Source organism: Melozone crissalis, unplaced genomic scaffold (assembly GCF_028551555.1).
Source record: "Melozone crissalis strain CALT ecotype California unplaced genomic scaffold, PUWL_Pcris_2 ptg000016l_1, whole genome shotgun sequence".
NCBI classification, from domain to species: domain Eukaryota; kingdom Metazoa; phylum Chordata; class Aves; order Passeriformes; family Passerellidae; genus Melozone; species Melozone crissalis.
In genome coordinates this window covers 28,980,785-29,004,224 of record NW_026535794.1, presented here as the reverse complement: position 1 = coordinate 29,004,224, position 23,440 = coordinate 28,980,785, and the positions used below count along the sequence as shown (strand labels likewise).

At 38.3% G+C, this 23,440-nt stretch overlaps 1 protein-coding gene across 2 annotated transcripts in view; it reads left to right on the top strand.

The window, feature by feature from the left end:
- The first annotated feature begins 9,404 nt into the window (after positions 1-9,404).
- ETV1 (ETS variant transcription factor 1) overlaps positions 9,405-23,440 on the top strand; it is a 66,222-nt gene continuing 52,186 nt past the window's right edge. Inside the window, exons 1-5 of one of the 2 annotated variants that reach the window (XM_054273853.1) lie at positions 9,405-9,530; positions 10,085-10,220; positions 11,015-11,102; positions 12,815-12,862; positions 22,676-22,729. In XM_054273853.1, the coding sequence (XP_054129828.1) occupies positions 10,176-10,220; positions 11,015-11,102; positions 12,815-12,862; positions 22,676-22,729 (235 nt within the window). In that variant the 5' untranslated portion in view covers positions 9,405-9,530; positions 10,085-10,175. Of the gene's footprint in view, positions 9,531-10,084; positions 10,221-11,014; positions 11,103-12,814; positions 12,863-13,051; positions 13,380-22,675; positions 22,730-23,440 lie in introns of those variants that run through there. The other variant, XM_054273854.1, reaches the window with a different exon arrangement.

Sequence of the window (23,440 nt, the reverse complement as noted above, 5' to 3'; positions counted from 1 at the left end):
CTAGATGTGATTTTGAAACATGAGCAAATGAAGGTCAATTCCTTTGGCCTCTGTTCTGCCATTCCATTGCTGAATTTCTGCCCAATTGAAAATTTCCACTCGGGCTGAGTGGCATTTGTTGAACTGGTGGTTGTTGTTGTTATTATTATTTTATGTTATTTTAACACTCTTTTGCAAAAGTCTTTATGCAACCCTTGCTGTACCTATGCATGACATTTTAAAAGCAGCTGCTTCTGTGGATCTTTTTCACAATAATACCTTTTTTCCTGAAGGCATTCTGACCCTCACAAAAAACCCTGTAGTTGCTTTTAAACCTTGGTCTGTGATGTTTCCAAACTTGTATGTGGAGTAGGTACCACCCAATTTAATACTGTGCAAACCTAAGGAATACAGAGACTAACTAAAAAGGTACAGTGAAGAGTAAATAAGATCAATGAAAGATTTTTCAATATCTCTACCACCTTCTCCTCCTTTAAAACAAAATAGAATGTTGTACAGACTTTGTCTTCAAAATCTCTGATCTACATGACATCTTTTATGATCAGAATTAATAGGCAGAACAATGTGCACAAGGAAATAGATGGAGCAGAATGCTTTATGAGGGTTTCTTATGCAAAAAAAGTGTTTTTCAGATTTACAATAATTTCTTTCAGCCTGCAGTGTATTAGAAATGAAGATAAGGCCATAGAATGTTACTATGCTACAGAAATCCTTCTTGCTCTTTGGGACAGTACATGTGCTGTTTGCTTATTAAGGCAGCACAGAGCTCTCAGAAGATGTCTTATTTTAGCTATAGAACTGATTTTTCTTTTAATATGTTTTAATGGGAAGTGACTGGAGAACACTTCTATTCTTCTACAGTCCTGAAAAGGCTAGAATTGTGTGAATTCATAGCAACATATTTCAGAGAGCAAGAGTTGGGCAGCTTCCTTTAACCTGCAGTCATTTTACCTTGCTTGCTTCCTTATGGTGAATCTGTGGCAGTAACAGCAGCAGTTGCAGATGGAATTAGAGCACATTTGGCCCTTGTCACATATATCAGGGCTTGAATTCCACCTCCTGATTTCAATTCCTTTTTTGTTTGATTGATTGATTGATTGACTGATTGATTGAATGTGGGACATTTTAAAATATTACTCTTCAAAACAGGAAAAAATATAATCTTTATGACAAAATAAAATCCAATAGGAGCCAGTAACTTCATGCCTTATTAAAACACAGTACTTTTAGAAATGAAAATCCTAACATTCAAAGATTGCATGTTCTTCCCTTCTCCCCTCTTTTTCAAATACTGAAAACTAATGAATTGCAAAATTGTGAATAATGGTAACCTTGCGCACTCTATGTGGAAGAAGCCTCTAACATCAGAGCTGAGTTTGGTGACCCAATATAGCTAGGTCAAAGAAGAAATGAAGTCCTGGAATATTACTGAAATCCTCCCAGCATGCAACATTTGTCCCTATTATTGATCCTTAGTATACTCACAAAGGCCTAATTTTCCTTTTTTAAAAAACAGGTATAATTCTTGTTTCCTATCTTGTGAACAGATTTTGGGACGTGCAAATACAAGTTTTTAAGCATATTAAATTCACCAAATGACAAGATTACTTCCTGCTTCTAAATGTTTTGTGTTTTATAATTCTAAGGGTTCAAATGATGTCTCCTTTGTGGCATTTATTATTTTGGTGAAGACTTGCACAATTTGTCTGGTGGGACTCTGATCTATAGTTCCTGTATATCCTATTACAGCTGTACATATAGTTTTAGTCTCCATTTTTGTATATTTTTTTTCCTACCCGACATTTCCTCCCAGGGAAGAATTTCCCTACCACGACTCAACATAGCTGTTTAGTCCTCAATTTAAACCTTGTGAACATTGGCTTTTCCCATCTACCTACGGCTTTCTTTTATCTGAACTTCATTTTCTCTTTTGGCATCTCTGCTTGTGTGTGCCATATAGTGGTGCCAAAGACTAGCTCCTTGTCTTTATTGCTGTCCTTTCCTGATTTCCATGCTCTCCTCAATCACCTTTCATTGGTGCACCCCATCTTTGGCTCATTGCAATACAGTTTATCCTGAGTGTGAGATTGGTTGATCTAGGTAGCTCTCTAATAGCTGTGATAACCATAACAGCAGTAATGACAGCCTGCAGTGCCCCACATTTTCTTCTTACTTTTTGCTTTGGATGGGAAAAGTTCCTATGGAAAGCTCAAGAACCTCATATATTATGTTCTTTCAAATGCTGCTTTAAAACTTCTAATTTAAAATGCATCTTCTAGTCACAGATAGAAGTGACACATAGCCACTGTCTGTTTTGCTACCTCTGCCTCTCAAGGATACTGGGTTTGGGTAGAGGGAGAACACATTTTCATTCCTGTTTTGATGAGCAAACCCCTCAGCTCTCCAGGGCAGAGACCACCATCTTTGCTCAGCACCTTCACAGGAACAACAAAGCCCTGCTACAAAGGCTGGCATTCTCAGCAACTAAAAATAGAGAACATATTAAATATGGCAAAAGTGAGAACATAATGCATATGATCTCATTATCTTCACAGAAGTTAACATAGTCTGTTCTCCTACGTTATCTACGCTACAACAAAATACATGCCCTACTGCAAATGGGCACAAAAAATTTAATTCCTCTCCTGAACACCAGTGGCAACACAGGCATGCCTCAGCCTCTTAATAGCAAAGCCACTTCCTAATTAACTGGAGACTGGGGCAGGGTTTGCTTCTGAAACAACATTTACAGTGTGCTTTTTAACTAATGTCTTGGTTTATTAGGTCTTTTTTTCTTAATAAAACCCTAAGAAATACTATTCTGTCTTTTATTTTTTTTCTTCTTATAATCAACATCTTCTTTCAGTGTCTTGTCAGTTTATGTGCATGGAGCTGTGTTTAGATTTTGTCTCTTTTCTCTGACTCTTCTGTTGCTTGTCTTGTAATACTCAGGTGTTGTGCACAGCCATCTGGGCTTAGGGGTGGTACACAGGTGGAAGTGGATGGCTAGGTCCTAATGGTTCTGCATGTTTACTATTTCAAATGTACATATATACAATATAATATAAATATAGCCATTGCCTGCTAATAGTAATAGTTTTGATTATTGCTGTAACTATCAAAATTCATAAATTAATAATTGTAGAGAGATGACATATTTTTTACTAACCCAGTTGATGCAGTTGCTAAAAAAAGAGGAAATAGGCTTAAGGCCCTTCTTTAAATCCACAAGCTTGTTTGGTTTGTTTGTCATTATAGCCAGTCATTTAATAAATGGCATTGCTTTTTCCTACCGACCCCTTGCTGCTATGCTAATATCTGTGCTCAAGCTCTGAGCATGTCCAATAGTGATCTTGAGTGAGAGTCTGTAATTCTGAAAGGGCGTGTTGCGTCATCTTTGTGTCTTCTGAGTTTCAGGAGGGCTTAAAGGATGACCAAAACCATTTAATGTGCACTAAACAACTTATAAATGAGAGATTTTCCAGCAAACTTAGCAAACACAATCTTTAAGCATTTTTCTTCCTGTTCCTTGCTTCATGTTTGCCTTAGACTATAATTGCATCAAGATATTTGAGGTTTTCTACAAACTCTATGAACTACAGTGGGGCAGAAATCTCACAAAGTATGTGAAGGATTCTGAAGTGTTTGCATGATTCTCTCTTGGTACCCATACAGGAGGACATGCAAATTAAAGCCATCTGTGAGATTATGCACAAATTCTTTCCCTGGCCTGAAATTCAAGTGACTTCTAGGCTACTTGATTACCACTTTATCATGGCTGGCCATTTAATTAATTGAATTGCAAGGAGAGAAAACTGGAAGCTCCACTGACCCTGCAAGAACCTATTGAAATTTAATTTTTTAACTTGGTTTTTTCTTCCAGTGACTCATACACTGCTATATTAAGTCCTGGACAAGTATAATTTTTATTTTATTTTGATTTTCTCAGTTGGTAAGGAAATGAGTATTGTTGTGATGGAATTAAGATGATTTATACAACTCAGTCAAGAAGTCTTTTGCATTTTCTCTAGTATTTTGCACTAGAGCACTGCCTGATGCTTCAGTTGTGTTGGCACAGAGAGCTGAGAATTCATTCTAATTATGGATTCACAGTTCTAGATGATTCACTCCTGTTGTGTCGTAATTGTCATTGAAATTAATACATATGAGTAGCATTTTTGCTCCTCAAAGGTTCAGAAGGAACTAGATTAGGAAAATCCAAGGAGCTAGATGTAGCCAGCATCTCCACAATCAATAGTAATAGACTAATATTGTCAACAGTACTTCTCAAGTTAAGAACTCAATGCTCAATATCTCACTTCATAGGGACAAAACCCCCAGAGAGACGACAGGGGGTGCCTGTGTAAGAATTACCCAGAAGACCATTAGGAGATCCAGAACAATACTGAGGTTACTCTGCTCCAACAACTGGGCCAGTGCTCTAAGTGACTTGCCAAGCCTTTTCCTCTCTAAAGCTTCTATACTTTGAAGTCTTGGTTATGATGAAGGCTGAAAATATTTTTAAACTTAACGTAGTTTTCATCTTTCAGGGAATCACACAATGGTTTGGCTTGGGCCAGACCTTAAAGGTCATCTAGTTCCAACCCCCTTGCCGTAGACAAGGACACCTTCCACAAGACCCGATTACTCAGAATTACACCCAGCCTGGTCTTGGACACTTCCAGGGATAGGATATCCATCACTTCTTTGCAAAACTGTTCTTGTGCCTCATCACCCTCATTGTAAGCAGTTTCTCTCTCAAATCTAATCTAAAGCAGCCCTCTTTCAGTTTAAAACTGTTCCCACCTTGTGCTGTCACTGTATGCCCTCGTAAAAACTTCTCCCTATCTCTCTCGTAGGCCTCTATGTTCTGGAAAGTGCTATAAGGTTTCTCTCCCTGGAGTCTTCTCTTCTTCAAGTGGAACAACCCAAATTCTTTCAGTCTGTCTTCATACCACAGGTTCTCAAATCCTATGATCAATTTAGTGGCCCTCTCCAACAAGTCTACATCTTTTGTATTTTGATTGCCTCGGAGCTGGATGCAGTATTCCAGGTGAGGTCTGCCCAGAAGAGAGGGGAAGAACCTCCTTTGATCTCCTGGTGACACTTCTTCCTGAAGCCCAGGGTATGGCTGGCACACATTGCAACAAAAGATTTGTCTGGAATTTGAATTTCTTGCACTCATTGTGAAATATTCTAATTTTGGTTTTCCTGTGTAGCATAATTTTCTAGCACATAAATGTTTTCTGAAAATTGCTCTACACTGCATTATCAGGTAAACAGACATTGAAATGCAATTGGTTATGGGGGCCTCTAGGTTTGTAATTCTAGGTCTAAATGACAATGATGTATGCAATGTGCTGTTAATTCATACAGTCAAACAGAAAACAGCACTTTTTTTCTTTTTGCATTGAAGATACTTGTTTGCAGGTACTTTTAATTCCACATCTCATAGCTTCACACGTGAATATAATCACCATTTTATTTCTTCCTACTGGTACATTCCTTTTTCCTGATTTAAGATTTAGTCCTTGATGCTGCATTTGAAACAAAGGCTTTACAGAAAGCCATGATGTTGGGCAAGTATCTGCCCTATTAATTTCTCTGTGTTTTTTTTATTTTGATGTTATATACTATTTTGTTATATGACACTATGACACATCATGATAAAATAAGCACTGTTAATCTTCTTAAAGAGTCAGCGTCAAGAGGTTAAAATGTGGTCAAGGGTTAATTTACCAGACAGAAATCTCATTAGGTTTTCATGGATTTGCTGTAGTCAGTCACATATGTAGTTGTTGTTTTAATGAGTCTTCTATAGACTATGTTTAAAAAGTTGCTGCTCAACAGTTTGGATGGAGGGCATCCTTTTTGCTGTCTGTCAGGCTCATCAGTGACACCAAAGTTTACTGGGGAAATGCCTGGAAGGAATGGATAAAGGAAAACAATTTCCAAAACCGAGTATTTAAAATAACTAGTTTTTTTAAATGTAGCTTTGAAATGTACCTGCATATTATGCTCCAATTGTGACTATCCCTTTTCCGAAGGATTTTTTTCAGTATAAGCACAATTTCATGAGGGTGTCCAAAAGGGGTTTTTTCCATCATAAAGTATTTTTGAGTGTATTTCCCTGTCTTCTTATCAAGTAAATTTATGATATTTATTGCTTTATTCTTTTAAAAAAATTATTATTGAACTTGGATTTTATCATATTGTATTATGATGATTTATTTCTTGACTTGAAAATGTGCTTAAACTCTTTCTACATTTTCCAGAAGAAAACAGTATTTATCGAATCTTCTCTTTGCTCTGTTTTGATTTACTTTTATGTTTTACATTACAGCAATTATTTGTAACTCCATAGTGTGTCAAATTGAACAGAAAATATATTTTTCCTTGTCCACTTTCAAATAAATATTTGAAGTATATATTACCATTAGGAAATGGAAATAATATATAATTTCAATATATAGTGAAGCTTTATAGAGTACTTGAACATGTCTGTTTGTAAAAGGGAGCTAGTATCTTATTTCTAAAGCAGTATTATTAGAAAAGTTGATTTAAAAATAATTTCTTATAGCAAAAAAAATTCAGCACATTTTTTGGATATTTTCAGTTGGGTTAAAAATTGTTCCACCTCTTCAACTAAAAATAGAAGTGATTTTGAAGTTAATTTTTCATTTTCTAAAAGGATTATTTAAAAGGAAAAGATATTTAATAATACAGTACTATTTAAAGTAATTGTGTTTTAACTACTCTTTCCAAAAAGACTAGTTAAAACATAAAAACTTTATAAAACCCCCAAAAGTTGCAAGAATTTTGAACAAGCATATAAAATTACAAAGTAATTACTATGCCTTCGCCAGTTAACATATGAGACAGTTATGACTGATGATGATACAAATTGCAATTCAGCACATAGAACTACATCTACAGCATCCTCCTCTTAATAGTTAATGAAGTTTTTCTGAGTACCACTCAGCACAGTGGATGAACAAAGATGAGGATAAAGAGGGCTTCAAAACAGCTTTACTCTTCCTTTCCTCCCTAGCATGTGTAACAGGGCCAGAGAGAGGGAGGAGGGAAGGGAAGGAAGAGATGTGTGGCATGAGGAGGAACAGCAAGCAGTACAGTGCTTCTCCTGCCAGGATGCATTTATTGCACAGCTTCTCTCGGAGTTACAGCCCAGCCCAGCTCGGCTCTTTGCACAGAGTCGACCTCCTAGAGCTCAGTAGAGCAGGATGCCAAACCTGTGCACATGGAGGGGAGGTGGTGGTGTGTGCTGGAAGGTGGCCATGGTGCTGTGCCAGGCTTTGTAAGGTGCAGGTTGTGATGTAGGGAAGGGCAAGGTGGGACCCAGCCCGCGTGAATTTCATGGGCGATTCCTAATATGTGATGGCTCTGAGGTAACTTTGGAAACTTCACTTGATGTTGGTTTAATTACCTTGGCTGACTGACGCACTGACAATTTTTAGTGCACTGTTTGAAGACAAGAAAATCCATCACTGATTTTGCTTTGGAAGAATATGTGGTCAAGTCCAGTGCTTTGGGAGCTGGTTGGTGAGTGGCTCAGCATATCCATCCAGTGGGTGGGGTGGTCACCTGGAGAAAGTCGCTTCATTGGCTGTGTTCGTCCAGGGGTCAGACTGGCCACTTGCTTCCCAGGGTGGTATGTGTAGCCACAGCCTTCCCACAAGCCCAGCAGCTGCTCCAGTCTGAGTATGGGTAGAAATAAGAAAATGACGGCCTCGTTAGAGAATCTGTGAACATCCCATCGCTGGCAGTGCTCAAGGCTGGGCTGGATGAGGCTTTGAGCAATCTGGTGTAGTGAGAGCTGCCCATGGTGGGGGGTAGAATTAGCAATTATTGCCTCACCAAAGTGGCTTACAGGAACAACTGAGAGACTTGGTCAAGAACAGAATAAAATTATCATAGGTTTTTACATTTAGAATAACATTACTCTCTTGTAATTGCAGGTATGCTGGGATGGGTGTGTGAAAACAGAAGGAACAAGAACACAAAAAACAAGCTGCTGGTGGTGGATGTTTTCCCTGTGAAGGCCATATGGGAAGGACAGGAGCGATGGGAACATGGTGCTTCTCTCTTCCTCAGCTAGACTGGACAAGTGAGTATAGACGGTGAGATCAGAAATGAGGACAATCAAAGCGTTGTGACAGAGAGTAATATTCTCTAGAAGAGAGTGTAATGAAACAACTATAGTTTCTGAAACAAAGTAGTACAGAAGAAGTGACCTGAATATTGTTAAAACCACCAGAGGGAAATTATGCAAAAGAACATTTCTTTAGTTTGGTTTACACTGTCAGCTACAAAGTGAGCCCTCAGAAATGGCCGAGTGAGAAGCTGGGCTTGCTGGCTTTGGGGCTTTACTTGTTAAATGCTGAACTACATCAGACATAGAAACCTGAAACTTTGTATCTCACAGCAAGACGCCGTCATGAATACCTAAATTTACCACCTGATTGCTGTGATACCTGGAATTTACTGCTCAAAGGGAGGACAAATATAGCTGTTACGAAACCACACAAATCTGCTTTGGTGCATCTTGGTAGTTCAGAAAGGCAAGAGTTTTTGGACACAGCCTTCCAACAGCCACTCTGTCCAAAGAAACAGAAAGCTTGCTTTCTCAGAGAAGTCTTCAGAAGTCATGACCTGGGTAGGTCCTGGCACCACTACACCAAAAATTCCCCTAGATCCGGTGTATGGGTGCTGCCAAATTCTGTCCACAAAACCTTGAAATTATGTCATCCTCGTAGAAATAAAAATTGCTTTCTATGATTCAATGAAAAAAAAAAAAAAAAAAAGAAAAAAGAAAAGAAAAAGAACCAAAAAAACCACCACCCTAAACCCACCAACCAAACACGCCCAACAAAAAAAGCCAAACCGAGAGCACCCACGAGCCCCGGGATGCCACCAGCTCCGGACAAAACGGTACCGAGCGTCTCTGGCCGCGCTGACTCCCGGCGCCCGCGGCTCTTTGCGGGGCAGCTCTGCCGCCAGAAAGGGCGCGCGTGTGCGCGGGGGGCGCCTTTCGCTTTACGGAGTCAGGCGGGCGAAACTTTTTCTTTAAATAATTTAAATTTTGTGAATGGAAAGGGTTGCCCTGCCGCCCGGGGGGGCGCAGGGGACACGGCGTGCCCGCGGCGGGATCCCGGGCCGCCGGCGGGCCCCGAGCGCCGCTTCCGAGGCGCTGCCCCGCGGGCCGGGGCCGCGGCCGGAGTCGCCCCCCGCGGGGCCGGGCGGGGCGGCGGGGCCGGGGCCGGGGCCGGGGCCGGGGGCGGGCGGGCCGCGGCGATCGGCGATCCGGCGGGGGGCGCGGGGAGCCAATGGGCGGCGGGGATCCGCCGGCGCGGCTCGGGGGCCCCTGGAGGAGGAGGAGAGGAAAAACCACGGGATTGAGCTCTGTCAGTGGCGCTCGCGGCTTCCAAGGGGGAAGTGCCGGGGAATAATTAATGTTTTTATTAAATTTGGAGGGAATTTTTTTGCAGCCGATCGCCGCGCGTGGCCTTCAGGTGGGTCTTCCCCCGCAACTTTGCCCGCCGCCCCGCAGGATTGCGCGGCGGCGGTGGGGCTGCGGGAGCGATCCTGTGGGAGAAGGTGGCTGGTGCGCGGGGCGGGGGGGCCGTGTCTGTGCGTGCGTGTGTCTGTGTGTCTGTCTGTGTCTGTGTGTGTGTGTGTGTGTGTGAGGGCGGTGAGTGCGTGGCCGCCGGGCGCCGCCGCCGCCGCGAGGTGCGCGGCGAGCCCCGCGTTCGCCATTACGAGTTGAGCACACGCTGCGAGAGCCGGGGCTGCCGGCGGCGCGGATCGCCCGCGGGCGCGGCGCGCAGTGTAAATAAAGCCCTGCCTCTCGCCCCGCCGGCCGCCGCCGCCGCCGAGTGCTTGTGCTCCGCGCTTTGCTGGCAGGAGCGTGTAACCCAGGTGAAGGCAGAGAAGGGAGGGTTGTTTTTATGAATGGGACTCTTTGAGGTTAATTAGGTATGCAAATGCAAGCAGTTCATTCATGCTGCCTCTTTTTTTTTTTTTTTTTTTTTTTAAAATCTAAAAGCCATCTTGTATTCCCCTCTAGGCTGATTGGAGTCCAGATCCCGAGGAAATCTCCAGATCAAATGCCCAGTAAATAAAAAACACTGAGCTAACACTCGTGGAAGAGCTGCAGAATGGATGGATTTTATGACCAGCAAGTGCCTTACATGGTCACCAATGTGAGTGATCAGTTCAAAGTTGGTGTTTATAAACTTGACTCCGACTTATTTCTGTGGGGGAGTTTTACAGACACAGTCTCTGCTTTGTTACGGCTGTAGGGGCGACTCTTCATCTGGGAGCTTTGCTTGCAAGATGAGACTGTCTTCTTAGTTTTTGCAATAAAGCATCGTGTTCTTTTAAAGACAGTTTTGGGATGATTAAAAAATCATTCACATGATTAGCGGATGAGGGAGGCGAGAGCAGCAGCAGCTGCATTCAAAGTTTCTGGCTGCGTTTGCCTGCAACGTTCAAAAGAATGAAGTTGAGGCAAACATTAACCTTTTTTTTTCCCTCTCTGGTGTTTTTTTTTTTTTCTTTCAGGACTTTGCAAACAATTTTATAAGTAACGCAGGGAAACAAAGCAATCTATTATAATTTCATGTCTGGGTTCTCCTGCATAGCTTATGCTATGGGGATTTATGGGCTATTGTGTAGGTTTGTATACTTTAGATGCTAAAAATACGATTGGCATTGTGTTGCTGCTTGAGCACATTATATATGTATTGTACAAATAGATACCTACATAGATAGATAGAAATGTGTTGCATTTAGATATAGGACTCTTTGGGAGGATATTAGGTGCTCAGCAATATCTTTTATTAGAAATTGAAGGCTGGCAAGAAGTCCCTGTTTGAAAATATAAAGAATTTATGCTAACTTTGCATATTCCTGATTAATTAAAAAAAGCCCAAAACAAACCCAACCAAATCTCAAACCTCAGATTTCTAAAGTAACTGATCTTTCCTGTTTATAGAATCCGCGTGGGAGAAACTGTAATGAGAGACCGACAAATGTCAGGAAAAGAAAATTCATTAACAGAGACCTGGCTCATGATTCAGAAGGTGAGGGCTTGTTGTTCCCCCCCCCCTTTTCTTACTAATGCAGAGAAGCTTTTTGAGAGCTCTTTATTTATTTATTTTGGAGATAAATATATCTAGATCAATCTGAATAAACAAGACAAGAAAACTACATTTACCAATGCAAAACAAACTGGCAAAGGCAATAAATTTATAAAGTTGAAAGTCCTTCCTTGACTTACCCTGTTGCATTTTGTGCACATGTGGCACACGGATGTCATGCACTGAGGACAAGCCTTTGCGGCATCTGACACAAGTCACGGCACCTGGCCTTTCACCATCAAGCCTCTTCATATTTAGGGCATTCTTCATCCCTCCCATCTTTTAACGTCCTTTTCCCTGGTATATCTTCAGTAGTGGTAGCAGGAGTGAGAGAATGTGGGTGTGGAGATTTGATTTTCACCAGCTTTACTGTATAGTCAGGGCTCTGGTACCTGCTGGCCTGTTTCTCTTGTTGTACGACACTAACAGGGTTAAAAATCCAGGGAATTTCGATTAACAGAACCCAGGGTGGAGAAAGTTTTGGAGGCCCAAAGGTTTGTAACTTAGTCCCATCAGTAGCCACCCAGGACTGTAGCTTGAGAGCTGGAGCTGTTAACACTTCTTTAGGTTACAAGGGCTGTGTTATGCTACGCCTACAGCCCAGAAAGTACACGAGACCTACAGGAAGATATGTAGAGGCCTATAACTTACCCCTATGTAAATCTTATCAGGGTAAGAACACACTGACACACTTTTCAGAGTCCATACTTGCCTGGAAAAGTAGATTCAAAAAAAAGCAACTTTCTGATTTTCAGTTAAATCATTCCCAATGTGCATGTGGGGTATCAGTACACAGGATAAATGAATAGCCTCTGTCATTTAAGTATATGTAAATAGCTATCTGTCAGCATTCATAAAAGAGGAAGTCTCTCTCAAAATACAGTAAATTAAAAATAAACCATTTGTTAGTTCAAATATGCTACTTAGTCTTGGCAAACAGAATTTTCGTAACTGAGTTTCTGAGGCTTGCAAGTAAGCTGAATGCTGCTCTGCTTTACACCCATTATAAGTACCTGATTTCAGTGCATTGCAAAAGATAAGCTGCTGCAAAATTCAGTCCATGAAGAAGGTGGTTTTAGTTTTAAAGAAGTACAGTGAGTACAGCATAGAGGAAATAGTGCTGGTTCTCATGTCATATGAAGTAAAACATTAGGGGAAGTACAAAAGATTTCCCATTTCTCTTTGCTATTGCAGCATCTCAGGTCACGGCTTCAGAATTTTTATATGGTAGTTATGACCCTACTATTAAAAATTCTCAGTTGTTGCTCAGGCAGAACTGTGGAAGTCCAAGCAAGCTTTATCTGGGGCAGATATTACAGGAGGAGGCCTGAATTGTATAAGAAGAAATTGTTCACCTGTAAGAAATGTTACGATTTTTAACTTTTCTATGTGTTGCTGAATGAGCCTTTTATACTACAGAGCTCTGTTAAGATTCTGGTTATTATTTCAGGAGCTGAAAATACAGTAAGTGCTTGGGTTTTTATTAATAGGTGTAGAAAAATCAGTAACTGATGCCTCAGAATGTCTGCTTTTTCTGTGCACTTGACTGCCAAACCAGAATTGATGTATATTGCTCTTAAGGAAAAATATATTTTTGAACCTATTTTAATCTTTTGAAGAGATAAAATTTTATCCATGTCTTTATCTTTGTGCAGAACTCTTTCAAGATCTGAGCCAATTACAGGAGACATGGCTTGCAGAAGGTAAGGGAAAAAACTGCTTGTAAAAAGAGGAAAAACAACTCTGGAGGGGAAAAAAAAAGTCCTGAACTTGCTGTCTTAATGTTCAGCCCAATTAATTGAGCTCTAAAAGAGCCACCTCATGTGTCATGCATACATTAGAGCCTCTGATGAGTTTGTCTTTGGGGACTCTGGGGCTGCTCTACCCAGTGTCATCACAAATTACCAGGAGAAATTGCTTCCAGCTCACAATCACATCTGCTTTTGGCAAGAACTAATGCACCAAGACTTCAAGTTCTAAGCCTCTGTTCAGATTTTAATTGCAATTGATCAGGTTTATATTATTGTACCTCGAGAGACTACATACAGCCAGAACTGGGCTTGCTGTTTCCTTTTCAGCAGCACATATAATTATTTGGTGTTCTGGTGGAGTACTTTTCTGATGGCAGAAATTAGTTTCTCTGGGTTCATCAGGACGGGATGCTTCAAGATTTAAGTGCAAGTGTCTTCTTTCCACCTTGTTCACAACACAGAACATTAGGTGTGTATGAAATGCTTAACCAGTACTTTTTCTTTCTTTTTTTTTTTTTTTTCAGAAACCTTTAAATATTTTGCATGTTATTTTTGTCTTTGTATTTGTAGTTGTGAGATTCTGTACCGGGTGATTAGAAAACTAACATCGGTCTGTTTTACACATGCATGCTCTTTTAAGTATTTCAAATAATCTTGCAGAGCACATTCTAGTGAAGAGACAAGGTTTAAGAACAATAATGTACAAATCTGAATTTCGAGTAGTTGTTGAGATATTCATTTAACAGTAACAAAAATGAGCTGCTGCAATAGAACTTTAACAAGTTGCAAGGTACCTTTTTGCTTGTTCAAATCTATTTGTTTTCAGCAACATTTTCTGATTTTTTTCTTTGATATTTGCAGTACTGTTTATTTGAAACATAAAGATTTTTATGCATTATCTCTTCTCAATATTTCTGGTCAGTTTTTTATGTAAACTTGTGCATCTGAATTAGACATAAATTTGATGCAAGTTAAAATAATCTCTCCAGATTCATCCTGATTTAAATGAATGTGAGTATTCACATATGTTTAAGTTTTTTCCTGTACAGGACTATGTATAGCTGTTTATAGAAGAGTTATTCTGTGTTTGATTTTTTTTTTTTGGTTTTTTTTTTTTGTTGTTGTTGTTGTTGGGGTTTTTTGGATTTTTGATTTTTTTGTTTTGTTTTGTTTTGTTTTTGTTTTAAAGGAGGGAGGTTGGGGTGAAATGCTTGGTGTTAGTGTTCATAGAAAGGGAAATATTGCTGACTGCTTGTTTATACCCTGATTCTGTTTTAACAGCTTTTTGTGTGGTTTCTTTACCTATTAGTAAGTTGTGGGGTATTGTTTATTTTGATGACATTTTTATTCTGCTAGTGTTAGTTTTACTATGGGGTTATTCTGTGTATAATCAAAAACCCCTCCTGAAATTAATGAACAGAGGATATATTTTTATGAACTAATAAAATTCTTCCCTAATAACTGAAAACAGGCTGTCCTGAACTAAGATCATTTTTGTAGTATAATGGTCAGCTGTAGCTGTCTCCCTGTGGTGATTTTCCTAAGGAGCTCTTTACATTGTATCATCTCATTCATGTTAGCAATCAGAAACATGTTAAAATGCTACTCAAAAGATACTATATTTTAATTTAGAGGTTGACTTTCAGTTTGATTGTTTCACTGGCATGGATGGTTTTGTTTCTTAAAAATGGTTAAATTTCTTTGATCTTAAGTCAGAAAAAATGCAGACAGATTCATAATGCATGTGCAGATAATAATGGAAGTTTGAAAAATAATGCAGAATTTAAAACTGAAATTTGATCACTTCCATAGGTACATAAATTAATGTAATGGCAATTTTTTTTCTGAAGGCACTGCTTATTTTAGACTAGAATAATTTGTTTGAGAGCCTTTTAACCTCTTTATCAGAGAGTATTTCACTGAATAAATTTAGATAGGTTTTGAGAGAGAAGGTGTCTAGTCCCATGTCAGCTAGGTTGAATAACCTTTATAAAGGCAGATAAAATAATCTGGGAAATATTTAAAAATGAAAAAAGAAGTTCCTTTTTTTTTACATAGCAGAAGGAAATAAACCTAAATAACACTATTTGTCCATGCTATATTTACACTAAATATTACAGGTTTTGCAGTGTTCTAGAAATACTTTAAGAAATCTCTGTTTCGGGCCATGCCGTGGTTTGAGCTGTTTCATGAAACAAACTTTGCACAGCTTTTCATAAGGCTAAACTAAAACTGAAATAAAAAGTTAAGATCACAACATCAAATATTGAACTATTAGCTTCATCCCAAAGATTTATGGAAAAAAATAAAAAACCACCCTTAACAACTTCTGTTACTCTTTATAACATGCCGGTGTTTGAGGACATTGTAGCTCTGCTCAAATGTCTATATGGATGAGCTTAGCCAGGAAACAGATTTTGAAATCAGACTTGTTTACCCATTGCTAGATGTGTCCATTTATGTTCTTCTGGACCTTCCTAGGCTAGAAGTCTGCCAATTTGGCAGCATCACTACTGTTTACATATTTCTTTTCATAATGCTCTGGAGCCAGGGAAATGACCATGAAATTTTAAAACATCTTGACCCTTTTTAAGAAAAGCAGTGGCAGCTGACCAGGTTTCTCCCGCAAGTTCAGATCCCCACTGGGGTGTAACCAGGTCAAAAATATACTTATTTGTTAGGAGAAGAAAGTGAGTTGCATTTTATGACACACAAAAATAATGCTTGTGGATTTTTCTTTGTTTTGCTTTTCTTGAAGCTGTCCTTATTGCATCACATATTTTAGCCTGAAGATTTTTACAGCTAGTGTCACCTGTGACAAGTTGGTGGTAAACAAGTAAACAGAAAATATGTGTATTCTTTTCCTCTTGAAAATGGTGGGAGGTTCACTTGTATTAAAGAATTAATCCAAATGTAAACAATTTGTGTAACCTGTTTAATATTTTATTACTACATAATTAACAAGCTGAATACTACTTACAGAGAGCTCACAAATGTATTCCAGTAGCTGCATAGTAGATTTTTATGGAAATGAGTTTTACTTCTTATTCTGTGTAGTATTATATACGTAAGAAAGACTCTAAATTATTTTGATGTAAAACAACTCTAAGATTGCCCTGTGTCAATTGTTATGCAAGACAGAAGATAGAGTATAACAGTTTTCTCATGCTAGAAATTGAAAATGGGAAGCCTTTAATAATTTTTTCAATGTTCAACCTTGAAATAGTTAAACTTGCCTATTGCTAATCAAGACAAATATTATTTGGATTTTATCATGTACATTTAAATAACTCAGTGGCAACATTTTGGCATGATAATACTATAAAATGACTTTATTGATTCCATGTGTTTGGAATCAGATTGGTTCTGTCAGGTAGCAATTGTTCGGTGACTTGAAAAAAGTGGTTAAAATATTAATCTAATGTTATCTTGTCATGGTATCTCTACCTACTTGTGGAAGAAACTGTAGAGAGAACAAATTGTTAGTGAGTGAGTGTCTCCTTTCTATGGTGAAAGCATTTGGTTTTGGGGAATACTAGATTAACAAAGAACTCCGATTTTTTTTTAAATATTATTGAAACACTAATTTGTCCTACAGCTTGTTTAAGATACATAAAAGGCATCCCAAGCGAAGACAAATAATAAATTTATGCCCTAGATCTGCTTCTTGGAGCAAGTTAATAAGCTTCTCAGATGGCAATATACTAAAAACTAAAATATAACATTCTTTGTGTGATTTGTAAAACATACAAAAAGATTAAGTAAACAGAAAGGGGTCTGAAATAACTGCTACTGGTATCGGGTTCGTGCCTCTACCGCAACTCTGCTAAATTGAGGGGATGGCTTCTTCAGCTACTGCTATTCAGAAGCCACTTCTTAGTATCTGAAAGTAAGTAATTTCTCTCAAATAATTATTGGCCAACTTTGGAATGAACTTGAGGAAATAAGTTTCTTCCCTCTGTTCTCCTGATGTGAAGGTCCCACCAGTGCTGCAGCGATGTCTAAGCAAGTGTTGACTTGTCGTTTGTTTCTTGAATGAGAAGGTGTGAAAGGAAATAGTTTCTAGGTCTTGAAGGATTGCTTTTAATAAAAGAGAGTACTGGATCTTCAAATATTAGTCTAGTCGGAGTGGCTTTGTTTAATCTGGCTAACTAGCTTTTTTCTCCCAAAAAGTTGTAAAATTTAGCCAGTGTAAGGCAGATGGTATGTAGCCACATTCAAGAACTGTCCATATTTTTATAGGAGCAATAAGAGTCAAGAAATTGTAATTTAGTACCTCCATGACTGAAATGGGCCTTACAGGAAGAAACACTCTTAAAAGAAGTGAAAACATTTTCAGTTTGTAATCCAGAGAATATCTTATTATCTTTTTTTTTTTTTTGGTGAACTCTAGTGATCTGATAGATTTGATTTTCTAATACGCCTCATGATCATAAATATCTGCACAAAAAAAAAGAACAGTTAGATTAGGCAAAAATGAAGGAAAGGGATGTTATTAAAATAAAAATCCAAAAGAAATAAACTCACCAAAAATCTACAAGTCTGAAAGGCTGCGTAACAATAAACTTTTTCATGTTTTTCTTGTTTGCTAGTAAAGTAAATAATTTTATTCAAAATCATAATTTTCAAATGCGGACAGGGTTTTGCTAACCATGAGGCATGTAGCAAAATACTAAATGTGAGAACTCCTTTTAAAACTAACTTTTTTTCTCATTTTTAGTATAGCAGCAAATGAAGAGCAGATTCTGCAAACCCATCTTCATATTCCTAGGGATTATTCACATAAGGAAGAATTTTGAGATCTGGAACTAGTTTTGAAGTGCATTTAAGTTTATTAGTCTGAGCACCTCACGTTATGTAAAAAGGGTTTGGGGTTGTTTTGACAGCAAATCCAGTGCTTATGGGTAATAATTTTTTTTACCGTCTTGAAATTTATCACTGTTTTACCTTCCCAATGCTTCTTTGTTAGAAACAGTTGTTCCCGTGGAAAAGTACAGCCACCAACCAACACCCCCCCACCCCAGCTCTTGCAGAATACTTACAATTTAGCCAATCTTTCAGATATTCAGAACTGACAATGAATCAAAGAAAACTCAATAGATCCATTACTGTTGAGGCTCAAAGTCTTATTTTAGCTAAGGCCAAAATACTACTGCTCATATAGAATTTCCTGTCAATTTCAATTTCTTTTGCCACTTTGAATAAATGATGGATATTTTAAAACTAATTGCTCTTAGCTCTAAAAGTGAAGCATGAGGTCAGAGCACACAGTACCACAGGAAGTGTTCTGCTACCCAAAATAAAGTTTTAAGTGAAGCATTTTCAGCTTCTTGTTTTTCTGGACAGTTTCCAGTTGGTTTTTTTATTTTTTAAACAAGAACACCTTTCTCTGGAGTGCAGCTGAGCTTTTGGAAGCAGTTTGTGAGTGGGACAAGGAAGAGTTAAGTTTAAGCCCTTTATAGTTTGCTTAACTTTTCATTTATTAAATAACGTTCCTCAGCAGGTCTGTGCTGCATCTTGAGACAAAGCAGTGAAATCACTGTGTTTATGCCTAAAGTTCAAGTTTACTTTGCTGTAGCTTTCTGGAAGGGTGTGACATGAAAAGCTTGTGGTTGGGGCCACATGGTTCATGCTGGACTGTGTTTTTGTGAATGGAGGCAGAACTCCAGTTCTGACTGCTTGTCTTGAGGAATTGCTTCGGAGATCAGCTGTCTCATTCACTGGCAGAAAGAATGACTCATACATCTTCTGCCTTGTTTGGCTCCAGGTCATTGTTACAGTGGATAGAGCTGGTTTTAATTAAATATTAACTCCTTTTGTCCTGGATGCTTGTTAATGGGGACTTTTTGTTTACTTGCAATGAAAGCAAGCTAACAGGCCCGAGTTCTAAACTTTTTTTTCCCCTCCAAATTGCTTTCCCTTTGCAAAATGAGCCGTCAGTTCAGCCTTTCAAAGAGTGTTTAAAGCTTTAAAAACTACAAACAAGCATTAAGTATTTTTGTGCTGTGAATGTTTGCATATCTCAGTAGGTAGTGAAACTGTAAAACCTAAACTGATAACATCTTCAAGATCGTCATTTAAATTTCTGCAGGCTTTCCAAATCCTCTTGAGACATTATAGCTATAGTCAGAAGGAAAAAAAAACTTTTGGTAATATTCTAGGCTGAGTTGGATAGCTTATGCTGCAGATGTTGTCTGCTTCAGGAGTCTGAGACTTGATGGCTCTGAATGTGGAATGAACTCATGTAGCTGCTTCTGCTATAAGCAGTAAAAGCCACGTGCTTAATATCCTTCAAAACCTTTTATCAGCCTTTTGGAATATACTTGCCTTCTCAGACCCCCTTAATTAAGTAGCTCAAGGAAATGTTCTCATTCAGATGGGTGATCATTTCAGATATCTTTTTTCAATTTCCCTCTGAATGGCAAAGGAAAAAAAAACGTTTTGCTGATTTCTGCATTGTGTCTTGTGTATGTTAACAGAAGCTTTTATGGTGGCCTTGCTAAGTTGCAGTATTTATGAATAAAAGAGGAAATGAATGGCCATGTAGATAAATGTGTAGACAGTTGTGACGCTGCAAGTTACATTTTCCTTTCAGACATTCATGTTGAAGTGTCTTTACCTGCCTATTTAATTTGCTGCAGAATCTACCTGTGATTATCCAAAATCCAGGTAGAAAAGCCCTCCTCTGCTTGAGCGATGGGATGATGTGTCCCGATGATGCAGCATCTCACAGCAAGAAGCTGGTGGAAGGAGCCTCTGCATGACGATGAGTGCTTGCATTTCAGCAGGATGAGCGTATGCAATTTCAGTTTTGCTAGTTTAGGAATAATATCAGATTAAGTGAAAGAAATAAGTACTCATATCCACCAGTTAGCAGGTCCTTTTAATTTCTTCATATAGGCTTATGGGTTCATTTCTAAGGTACTGATGCTCCTAAATTTGCATTCCAGTTGGAAATGCATGTTCCTAGTTTGTTTTACTTGCTGTTATTTGTTATGTTTATATTTGGTAGGGTTTTAAATATTCTTTAACTTGCATTGTTCCTTTCTCTACAGAGGCTTTTAAGGCCATGTTAATATTGCATTTAAAGTAAATTTTGACAGCATAGTCTCCACCTGTTTCTAAAGTGCCGATAAGATGATGCGCTCCGTCTCTATTAAATACGCCTTCATAAATTTTGGGGATCCATGAATAAAGTACATTATTCTTATTTACTCCATAAACAAGACCAAATCAGTGGTAATGGCAGTAATGTAGTATTCATTTTTTTCATAGAGTACTATGGCTGGGAAAAAAAGGACCTTACTTACTGATATATACATAAATCTCTACAGCGGATTTTTTTTTCTGGACTAAGTCAAATTAAACTGATAAAACCAGAATGAAGCACTGGTGAAGCTGTCCAGTGCATGGAGGATGCTCTCTGGAAAGTTATATGAGATTTCTATCCCTGTTCTGCAGCCACTAAATGTAGCCTCTTTATTTAAACAGAAGGGGGTTTTGTTTTCTTTGAGGCTTTGAAAGACATCTTAGATTCAGAAATTTATATATATATATATATCTACATATACACGTATATATGAAATGCAGGTGCATGTTAAAAAATTAATCCTGCTAGTCTCCCTGCTGCATTTGAAAATGGTGTGTGGCTTAAGAAAAATGTGTGGGATGTGTCTTCTGTAAACAAGTGACTTGATTCAATTACTTTAACTCTGAATGTACTCACAGATGCTTCAAAAACAAGTGGACTTATTAGAAATCTTAGGTACTGATTTCTAAGTAGAAGACCTTGATTTCATAATCAGATTTTTCTGTGACAATCAAATAGTTGGCATTTTTGTAAGGAAAATGCCAAACATTCACGTGTAGTCAATTGCCTGAAATGTCAGAAATTGTGGAGTGTTAATATTTGGGCTCATTCTGTCCCTGAGTTAATTCTTGGTAAAACTTGTGTGGTTTCTCTAGAAGAAAGAGAAATTGAATACATCAAAATACTGGGTATATTTGGGTTGGTAGTGTTTTATTCAACTTCAAATTTTGAGGAGCCAATATGTCCTCAGAGGTACTGGTTTATTATAAAAGGATGAGTTACTGTCAGGTTTGATTTTGTTCAGGTTTTTTTTTTAATTAGAAACCCGAACAACAAAGCAACAGTAGCTATGCTTTTTTTTTTCAAAGTAAGGCTAATTACACTTAGTGTATTTATCTCACACTTCTTTTCAAATCTGTATTTGCACATTTCCAAGGTCATTTGCTTTTAAGGGGTATTTGCTGCAATTAAGACAGTAGGATTTTAATTTTATTTTAAAACCCAGAACAAATAATTTTTCAGTATTATGAGCCTGATTCTGAACTCTTTACCCAGGAAAAAAACTTCCAGTTAAGTCATTAGAAATATTTCCTGAGTAAAGGAGTGGAGGTCTGGTCCATGAAGAGCAGTGTAATGCACATTCAAAAGAATTGTGAGTAATTTTAATTAAATATATATTTTTAATTCAAATTATATAAAAACTAGTAGAAATTGCACGTATATAATGGGGAATATGCATTTCCTATACTAGAAAATGTTCTGAAGGGCACGAAAGTCACATTTTATCAATTAACATATTTGAGAACATTTGATAATCACAGTTTCGATAAAAGATTATATAAGCAGCATTTACCTTTCAAATGTTATTGGGTAACCAGATCATGGCAGATGTTAACTTTTAATTAAGATAGTATGAATTATTTGCTTGTCTTTGGACAAGAACCGTGGAAAGTATTTTTAAACGGGAATTTTACGCAGCTTTGCTGCAGCGATTCCAGTTGGTGTGGATGTTGAGGAAAAGATGACAAAGTTAAGAGAAGATAAGCTGGATCTCTCTTGGTGTACCAGAAACAGTCATGCTCCGAGGACGCCGCTTCTGTGTAATGTTCTGCAGTTATTTGAATGTATTCATCTATAATAAACGTTTAGTGCTATTTCAGCTTAAATGGTTTAAATGAGTTTACCACACAGTTTGAGAGATGGATAATGTCTTAGATATACAACGAAAAGGAAATGTGGTACCAGAGGAGCAAAATTATCTATCAGCAGACCGTGAAATGATTGTATTTAATAGCTCAGGTTTGTGATGGAAGTTTCCTAAAAGCAAAAACGATCTTACAAAAGGCAAATGGATGTTAATTGTGATTTTTGTTTTAAGTAAATCTTTCTCGATGTCTGAAATGTTGTCATTGAACTAGGAATTCTGTGGTCTGGTAAAACAGTTCTTTTTGAATATTTAAAGCAATAAGAGAAAATCCCTACTGTGTTGGCTGACTGCCACGAACAATTGGAATCACTTTTAAGTAAGCCAAAGGTGTGGTAGTTTCGGGTTAAAGAAGCATTGGTGTTAATCAGTGGGATTTGGTTTTATGTGGACTTGATGTGCAGATATTTTGAAAATAAGCACTAATGAGTTTTACTGGTGGCTTGGTAGGTCCAGATCCTGGTACAGGGAGTGAGGCAGGGCCAGTGAGTCCCCACATCCTCCCATTCCCATTGTTCTGTGCCAAGACTTCTCTGGACTCACGCTGCACCACACAGCTTCACCCCAGGGCTTATCTGATATTAAAATGATGCGCTTGCCTGATTTTCATACCCAACAATGAAGAAACAAAAAATCATAATTTTAAATTTGACTGTGCTTTAAATTAAGCACAAGAGTCTTTATTTATGCTTTAATGGCTTATTTTAATTCTTGGTTTTTGTTTGTTTTGTTTTTGTTTTCCTTTCTTCAGCTCAGGTACCTGACAATGATGAGCAGTTTGTGCCAGACTATCAGGCTGAAAGTTGTAAGTATACTACAAATCATCACTTTCTTGAAATATACATATTTGTATATTTATATCTGCATCTTCATATTTGTTATTTATTTTGTCATCTGCGGTCATGTGATAGCTCCTTTTGCTGATCGGTGACATCAGTGTGATGAGTAGATAAAGCAAGTGGCATTTTGACATTTTGTTGTGCAGCCAAAAGAACTTCTTTGGGCTGAAGGTATAACCTTTAGCACGGGGCCCTTCCCTGTCATTTCCACCCACAGCCCCAGGGAAGCACGGAAACCTTAGGTTGTGGAGGTGGAAGGAGTTTCTTTGTCTGTAGAGTGTGCAGAGGAGCTTTTTAGCCGGTACAGATCAGATACTGTGGGACGGAGGATGCATTTCTGCTGAGCAGAAGTCAGGCTGCTCGACACGTTTTGTGTAGGAAAGAATAAATAAAATTCTCCATGTAATCAGTCAAATACAGCCACAACTGAAGCATTCTAAAGTTGTCTTAGCATGTGACATTTTCTTGCTCAAACAATATTTTCCTTTGAGTTAATCGGTGAGAACAGCAGTTATGTTAAGCTGGTTGCTTTGCACTGTTTTCTACTTACTCAACAAGAGTCTAACCTTATTTTTATCACCCTGTAGCCCTCAAGTCTTGCCTTTTCCTATTAAAAATGCTCCTATTCTGTTAAATGCTGGCTCCATTTTGCTGTACCTGATGTTCTGTGGTATTGG